Here is an 8,255-nt window from a genome sequence, read left to right as displayed (position 1 = left end):
TGGGAGAATTTTTAACCTTTTTTATGTTGAAATGTATTTGGCTACTTGTCTTTTTTACAAAGAATCGAAAAGAATATTTATTTTTGTATTGCATCAACACCATTGTATTGAAATATGGCGATAACCTCGCGTTTTGTAAGATATGTGTGATTTTGAGGTAGTTTACTCTGGTTTTGTGTGAAAGACCACAGGTATTTGTTTGTGCTCAAGGTTTTGGATTCCTTTTGATGAATGCCAAATAATGTAATCATAAAAGTCAGGTCTTGCTTTGAATTTTTGGTGTCCCGGCAGTAAAAAGAGCCGTATTAACTAACCTAATATAACATTTCTTAGTACATATCCCCATGAAAGAAAATGATGTTCTTTTGTATTCCAGATTTGTTAAATGTTCTCTTTTAAAACATTTACAGCAACTCCAACATAATCTACAAAGCTCTTTGAGCAATAACGCACATTCCTTAAGCTTCCAGGAACTTCTATGACGGATTTCATTGACTCAAATGACTCGTTGAGGTACAAGTACAGCAGCTCAGGGCTCACATACGGACTGTTTTCTGATGGACAGCTTTGATACTAACTATTCAAAGGGCTTCAGTCAACCCAAAGGTGCTCAGAATTGAACAGGTCATTACAACCAGCACAGTATTGTTACTGTATGTCATCTTCCAAATGTTTTTTTATGATGGTTTATTGTGGACTAAGATACTCGAGCATTGTGTTTCGATCCATTTCAAAGACAAAAACCACAATGCCATTAATGTAGCACCTGTTGCTTTTCTCCTTGATAAGATTCTAGTTTGTTGCTTTGTCTGATTGGGATTTGGGCCAAAGTGCACATGTATTGCATTCAGAACTTTTATTGAGATGTTTTTTAGTTTGGGGGATTGGAGGAGCTTCTGTGTCTGTCAAAAAAATGCTGCACTGCATAAAGTGTCCTGCATTAGCTAGCTATGTTACACTACACTCTTTGAGTTTTTTTATTGTTACGGTTTTTACACAATAAATATCTAAATGTGCTTGATAAAAGTCAAAAACTTTGCTGGCCTGCAGGCAGGGTTTGTACCATGTCCCAGTACTTGTACAGTATTTATTTGGCATTCTCTGTTGTGTTTTCAATTTTCTGGTCTTGCAATCAGTTACGTGTTTGTTTATGGAGTGTCCTCTCACATTTTCAATGCATTCAAATGTTTGAAGTTTTTATATGGTTGTATAATTTTGTTGAATATTTTGTGACGCTGTAATCCACAGCTAAGGCTTTTGAAATTGGGATTTTCCGTTGTACAATGTGGCCTGTGCATATTAAAAATTCTACGAGTGAATATGACATTTCTGTATTTTTTGTTAACAATGATTCAAAAGGACTTTGCTTTCCAGTTGCATGAGATTATTATAACACAATGTCATCAAAAATATTCATCTCATTATTTGGGGCTTCAAATAGACCATGAGAACTGTTTAGCAGAGGAGATACTGAAAAATAGTGTAACATTGTCTTTTATAATAGTTCATTTTATTAGTTATAAGTTTAATTATAACACTTAAGTGTAGTAAAATTTTAACCGTTAACTGATTATGACATTATAATTAGTAATTAATTAGTTCTAAATAATCATTATAATTAGTAAACTGGTTTCGCACACCTTTTGGCACCTTTTGATTCATTGTTAAAGTACAATACTCAAGTAAATGTACTTAGTTACTGTCCGCCTCTGTGTGTATATATGTATATATATATATATATATCCCTAAAGCAAACATAAATGGGTGTTTCATAAAAGTGTTTTAGGTTACTTAGAGAGAAAAATGGAATCTAATCGTAATTGGCAATCCGTTCACACAGGAACAGGTGTGCGTTTGCATGTGCGTGAAGTCTCCATCTCTTTGCACCATTTGTGCGCATGGGAATGGAGGAGCGTCAGCGCGTTATCATAATATGTTGCGTAGTCGCGAGCTTGTGCGCGAGCTCAATAAGCACCGCACTGGGTGCGCGCGCGCGTGCTGTGACAGTCGCCATTTTATTTTGAAAAATCCAAACCGAACCGAGGGAGAAAGCGACCTTTTATCCGTCAAGATTGGAACGAAGAAATGCGACGAAAATGATCATGCGCACGTAATTTTTCCAGGATCGAGGTAACGCGTTTTCTCGCCGCGACAGGGTTTTCGGTACAATCTAACACATCCCTGAAGTTATGAATTGGTTATCATATGTTGTCTGCTCCGCAAATTTAACGTTAGCGTGTAGCTAACCTTGCTGTTTTTAACGACCAATAACTCTTAAAAACCCAACCGACCCTGCGAGTACTGCTACGATTACCCTTAACAGCCCGTAACAGCTCGGTGGATGCAATAATTAATATGAATTCTGAAAACTTTCTAATTATTACTTAATGCTCGTGGCTACATGGCCACAGCTGGAGTGATTTAACGTTAGACACCGAGTTTGTTGCTTTGCTCGGTTTCTCCAACCATATAAATGTTGATTGAGGCCCGGACGACAGTAGTGCAGCTGTTTGAAACCTGCATGGCTGCTAATGTTCGCTAACATTACTTTACTTTCATCTACGTGTGTACTAATAGTTTTTACTCGAATATCAGTGCGTTTAATGCGCATTTACACATGAGTAACATGTTGGTTGCCAGAGATTATCCATATTCATGCTAGAACTGTATGATATGGAAGCGTTTGCCTGCATTTTACACGAGCTTATAGCGGCGTGAAGATGCACCAAAACTCTACGTTTCTAATATTAATGCCCAAAAACAAACCAGCAGGCTGGTTCCTGTCAGCTAGATGCTCCGGTTGAGCATGTCGCACAGCTCTCGGCAGCAGGCTAGTGTCGTCACCGTTCGAAACAATGAGGTTTAGGCTGTTAGCCAGCTCTGAATTAGCACGGCTGCTGTTAAATCTGACAGAACTGGCTATTGAAAGGACAACGGGAGTTAATTTCGAGGTAATGCAGTAGATTAAGTGTTAAACTTGTATCCGAAGAGGCGTTTCAAATCATAATTAGGTAGATGTTAATAAATAAGGAGCAACTTGGATGGAAGATGAGTTAGCTGTAGGAATGCTAACATGCTAACGGTGTTGTCCACAGCCAAAATGGGAGTGTTTGATCGTTTGAAGTCAAACTGTTGTTGTTAGGAGTCTTTTCGTGAAAATAACACCAAAGTTACATAATAGTAATAATAACGCGATTTCTGCTTAAATTTAACGTTTACGCCAGTCATACGTGTGGTTTTACGATACTAGTGTTCGAACCCGAAACTGTAATTGTTTATTATAGCTTAAAACTGCCTTTGAGTCATTAAACTAATTATTTTGATTTGATCGTTTAGACTAAATGTTTCAAGGAAGTTACTTCAGCAGGTAAATGAGGTTAGAAACACGCCTGCATGTTGTGGAAATCACTTTTGCTCGTATTAAGTTTCAAAACGGCACAATTCAAACATCTGTTTTCTCATAAATGTACTTTCAAGCCCTTGACGGCTTTAATGTACCGGCAACCACACGTACTAAAGGTTTATTTTCTCTGTTTGTGCGACCCTTCAACTTTAGTCAAGGCCTGTGTGTGTGAGATTCTGAGTGGGTATGACTTCCGGTTTTGCAGCTGTACCGTTCAGGTCCTCTCAGCGAGTTAAAACAAAGTGACTTACATTATGGAACTGGAGATTTGTACCCTTTTTAAGATCTAAATTGGTACAATTTACTGTTACATTGTAGTGTTTTATTGAATTAAGTTTTAGTGTGTTTAATGTTTTTAAAGGGACAGTTCACCCAAAAATTAAAAATGTCATTTACTCTCCCTCATGTCCTTCCAAACCTGTATAGGTGCGTCCTATTCAGTATACATAAGCTTGCATGCCATTTTTAGTAGAAATGGTGTAATAAGTGTTCACGCTTAAAAAGTGTGGCGTGTTGGATACTTCATGCACTCAACTGTCGGAGCGTTCCTTATGTAGCGAAGGGTGAGGGGCTGCCATACTACAATGTTGGAGGACAAAATAACCTAAGATTCATAGACTAGACGGTTGAGTGCATAGTGGTTATTATATATAGTACATAATTTGGAACTCAAGATATTTAGATGGATGTTGGTGGGCAAATTTTGGCTATGGTTTCTAATGACTTCAATGATATGGACAAAAAAAAATTTTGTATTCCATTGTAGAAAGGAAGGTTTGGAACGAGTAAATAATGACAATTTTTATTTTTGGGACAAATTAATTATCACTTAAAAGTGTGTTATGGAAATCTTGGATGTTTTATGTGCCAATGGAAAATTTACTGTGTTGTCACTTGAATTTGCCCTTGCTAATTGCCTTTAATCGTTGTTTGTCCAGATGTTACACTAAGAATTACACTGAAGGACGTTACTTGGGATCAGCATCCACCCAGAGACTTGACTTGTTGGACACCGGACACTTTTCACACCTTTTGGGGGGGGGTGGGCTGACAGAAGTAACCTATCACTGAAGTGACTAAAGGGGAATAATGGTGATTTTGCGCCGGGCTCGGCCGCCTGCTTCCGCCCCAACCAGCAATGAATCTTGACTCGCTCTCGCTGGCTTTGTCTCAGATCAGCTACCTGGTGGACAATTTAACTAAGAAAAACTACAGAGCCAGCCAGCAGGAAATACAACATGTGAGTTCATGGTGTTTTGGTGTCATTAAATAGGGTTGGGTACCGAAACCCGGTACCAGTATGGCACCGGTACCTATGTAACCGGTATGTACTAGAACCGAATCAGAATGCAGATTTTGGTGCCTCATTTCGGTGCCATCCCTGAGCTTTCAATTGAAATATTTGTCCTCTGGTTCTCCGAAACGGACGTAAGAAGCATCATCACTGGCACCGCACGTGAAAAATAATTTCCCGACTGAGAAAATGCACAAAATTGAACTCAAGTCGGAAAGCCCTAATAATACAAATCCAACAAATCTTTGTAGTAATGAGTGTCCATGTTGTTTTCACATTCCGACTTAAAAGCACAACTCAGTAAATGAGAGCATCTGAGGAGTGCGTGAATGCAGTAATTACACTTGCTCTGATGGCAGCATGTAGCCTTCCGTTAACTAAGCTAAACATGCTTAAATTAAAATGCCTAAAGCTAAACTTCCATTGCATTCAAATTTCTAAACCTGTTGTCCAACAAAAGAACATTATAACCTTTTTAGTCCACAACACCAGTCAAATGCTTCCTTTTGTGATCTGATGTGGCTTCTTGTCACAGAATGAGGCAGAAAAGATGTTCCATAGGCTACTTTTAAAAGAATACATCGATTAGCAATGGATTATAAATATAGTTAATTATTATGAAAATACCAGATGGCTTGAATAACACAGATAGACTATATTGTCGCAGTCGTGTGTTTGTCTTTGTTTTATCATTCAAAACGTTTATATGTTCTGTTTACTCCGTTAACTTGTAGCTACAAAACGTTTATATGTTCTGTTTACTCCGTTAACTTGTAGCTATAATAGCGATGCCTTTGTCCATATAAGGGATTTCCTGAGTTTCGCTACTTCTGTGACTGGATATATGGATTTTCTGTGCAAGGGCGCCCTCTGGTGTCCAGTATGAATGAAACAGACATTATGTGCAAATGGCCAATCCATCATGTTTTGGGGATTTTTTTTTAATAAGTATCGGTTTAGGCACCGGAACCGTTTTAAAAGTATCGATTTGGCACCGGTATTAAATAAAACCCAAACGATACCCAACCCTATCATTAAATATGCTTAGTTCTCTAAATTTCATGTTAAACATTAAGTAAGCATTGCTAGTTACATCAAGGAACTGAAGACACTGACAATTTGATGCATCACTTTTCCTCAGATTGTGAATCGTCACGGCCCTGAGGCAGACCGGCATTTATTACGCTGTCTCTTTTCCCATGTGGATTTTAGTGGCGATGGTAAAAGCAGTGGCAAAGATTTCCACCAGGTAATAAATGTAGCTTCTGCTTTGAAAATTGAGATTCTTTGTCAAAAATGAAAGTTCATTAATAGTTTCAGAATTTGTTTTAATGTTTTATTTCCCATCTCTTAATTGCTTCAGACACAATTTCTGATCCAGGAGTGTGTGTCTCTTATTACGAAACCAAATTTTATTTCAACGCTTTGCTACGCCATTGACAATCCCCTGCACTATCAAAAGGTTTGTTGATCTGCCTTTCAAATTATTTAACCTTTTTGTATTCAAATTTGGCAGTTTTGTGATTAAGTGCTTGTTTGATACATTGAGTTCATTAGTTGCATGTCTGCTTGTTTGTAGAGTTTGAAACCATCACCTCATTTATTTACTCAGCTGAGTAAAGTTCTCAAGCTAAGCAAGGTTCAGGAGGTAGGCGTAAAGATTTCCAATATATTCCAAAATGTCAAAAATATTGTGAGAATGGCAGTTTTAAAATGTACTCCCTTTCGCTAGGTGATTTTTGGCCTTGCTCTGCTGAACTCCAGCAACGCAGACCTTCGAGGGTTTGGTAAGTGTTCACTTCCTGAATCTTAATTCATTTTTGGTTTCACTTCTGCAGCATCAGAGATTCTCTGTAAAGGCTTTCGGCTCAAACCCCGGTTGCTTTCTTTCACAGCTGCTCAATTTGTGAAGCAGAAGCTCCCTGACCTCCTCCGCTCGTACGTGGACGCGGACCTCGGAGGGAATCAGGAAGGTGGCTTCCAGGACATTGCCATAGAGGTTCTGCATCTGCTGCTCTCCCATCTTCTGTTTGGTCAGAAGGGCTCGAGCGGAGTCGGACAAGAGCAGATTGACGCGTTCCTCAAAACACTGTGCAGAGGTTAGTGGAAAAATCCACTAAATAATTACTACTTGCATGTTATATTTGTCTAGTTCTCCTGATGGGAATTGGTTCTCATGCTGTGCTCTAGAGTCATTTAGTCCCGTGTTTTTGTTTGTGTCCCAGATTTCCCGCAGGAGCGCTGTCCTGTGGTGCTCGCACCACTGTTGTACCCTGACAAACGGGACATTCTCATGGACAGGATCCTGCCAGACTCTGGAGAATTAAATAAGACCATGATGGAGAGTTCACTTGCTGACTTCATGCAAGAAGTTGGCTATGGCTTTTGTGCAAGGTATTAACATCTTAAATGGGGAAAAACTAAAAAAGTTAAATTTCTGTCATTTACATGTCTTCATGATATTCCAAACCTATGTGCTGTTCTTATGGGGATTCTTGTTGGCATGAATGTAGTCAATCTATAGATAAGAAATAGGGGTGCTCCGATCAGGATTTTTGAGGCCGATCACTGAAAGCAGTATCTGCCGATACGATCACCGATACCGATCTTTTTAAAGCCTAATTTTTATCATGTAGAATTATTTATAGTAATACTCCAGTCAGGAATTTTAGACATTTATTCAGGGCCTGAATTTCATTTTTGAAAATGGGAGGAATATCCCTCTTATAGGTGACTATTGTGAGAGGGGATTTTTTTTTTTTTTTATTTCAGGGGTGGAGGGGAGCATTTTTTAGACATTTTCAAAAATATATATTTATCTTACCTAAATGTTCGATCATACAGTGCATTTTTGTTTTTACACATGCAATTGTTGCACAATAGCTTACACTCAGCACAAAACTGTTGCTCAAGCAAGTGGCAAAACGTTTAAAATACTTTACTTACGTTATCACAAACATTCTAAATTAAAGGAGACATATTATGCCCCTTTTTACAATATGTAATATAAGTCTCTGGTGTCCCCAGAATGTGTCTTTGAAGTTTCAGCTCAAAATACTCCACAGATCATTTGTTATATCATTTTGAAAATGCCTGTTTTGAGTGGAAGCAGAAACACGCTGTTTTTTTGGGCCTGTCTCTTTAAATGCAAATGAGCTGCTGCTCCCCACCCCCTTTTCCAGAAAAGAGCTGTGCCATTGCAGCTTGTACCTGCTAAAACATCTGTTTTGGTCCTGATTATCATATTTATCGAAATCATGCATTTTAAACCATACGAGTTTAAACATCTGATATACGGTTTTCTGAGTGCACCCATCCGAAGCACACAGACAAAGCGGCTGTCACAGCATGTGAGTACCAAACTAAGTTCTCCTTCACACACAAGTTTACGTTAAAAACACACGAGTTACAAAAACAGTCAGTTATGTCTGTGAAGGTAAACAGCTGGGAAATAAATCGCACGTTTATTTTAGATCTGTGTAACAGCAGCAATATACATTAAATAAATCAATAAATGTACTGCTCTCGTCTCCTCTGAGGCTGGGACTCTAAATAGTG

General features: G+C 38.4%; 1 protein-coding gene across 7 annotated transcripts in view; it reads left to right on the top strand.

Annotated features, from left to right (window-relative positions):
• The first annotated feature begins 1,982 nt into the window (after positions 1-1,982).
• Positions 1,983-8,255, top strand: part of LOC107679599 (CCR4-NOT transcription complex subunit 1) — a 27,381-nt gene continuing 21,108 nt past the window's right edge. For 5 of the 7 annotated variants that reach the window (XM_016475194.1, XM_016475195.1, XM_016475192.1 and 2 more), the window contains exons 1-8: positions 1,983-2,130; positions 4,342-4,643; positions 5,839-5,946; positions 6,061-6,159; positions 6,277-6,345; positions 6,430-6,484; positions 6,593-6,796; positions 6,923-7,091. In XM_016475194.1, coding sequence (XP_016330680.1) covers positions 4,542-4,643; positions 5,839-5,946; positions 6,061-6,159; positions 6,277-6,345; positions 6,430-6,484; positions 6,593-6,796; positions 6,923-7,091 — 806 coding nt within the window. In that variant the 5' untranslated portion in view covers positions 1,983-2,130; positions 4,342-4,541. Of the gene's footprint in view, positions 2,164-2,837; positions 2,952-4,341; positions 4,644-5,838; positions 5,947-6,060; positions 6,160-6,276; positions 6,346-6,429; positions 6,485-6,592; positions 6,797-6,922; positions 7,092-8,255 lie in introns of those variants that run through there. The other 2 variants (XM_016475191.1, XM_016475190.1) reach the window with 2 other exon arrangements.

Source organism: Sinocyclocheilus anshuiensis, unplaced genomic scaffold (assembly GCF_001515605.1).
Source record: "Sinocyclocheilus anshuiensis isolate Anshui unplaced genomic scaffold, SAMN03320099.WGS_v1.1 scaffold288, whole genome shotgun sequence".
Lineage (NCBI taxonomy): Eukaryota > Metazoa > Chordata > Actinopteri > Cypriniformes > Cyprinidae > Sinocyclocheilus > Sinocyclocheilus anshuiensis.
The sequence above is the reverse complement of the archived record's forward strand: the minus strand, read 5'-3'. Positions and strand labels throughout refer to the sequence as shown.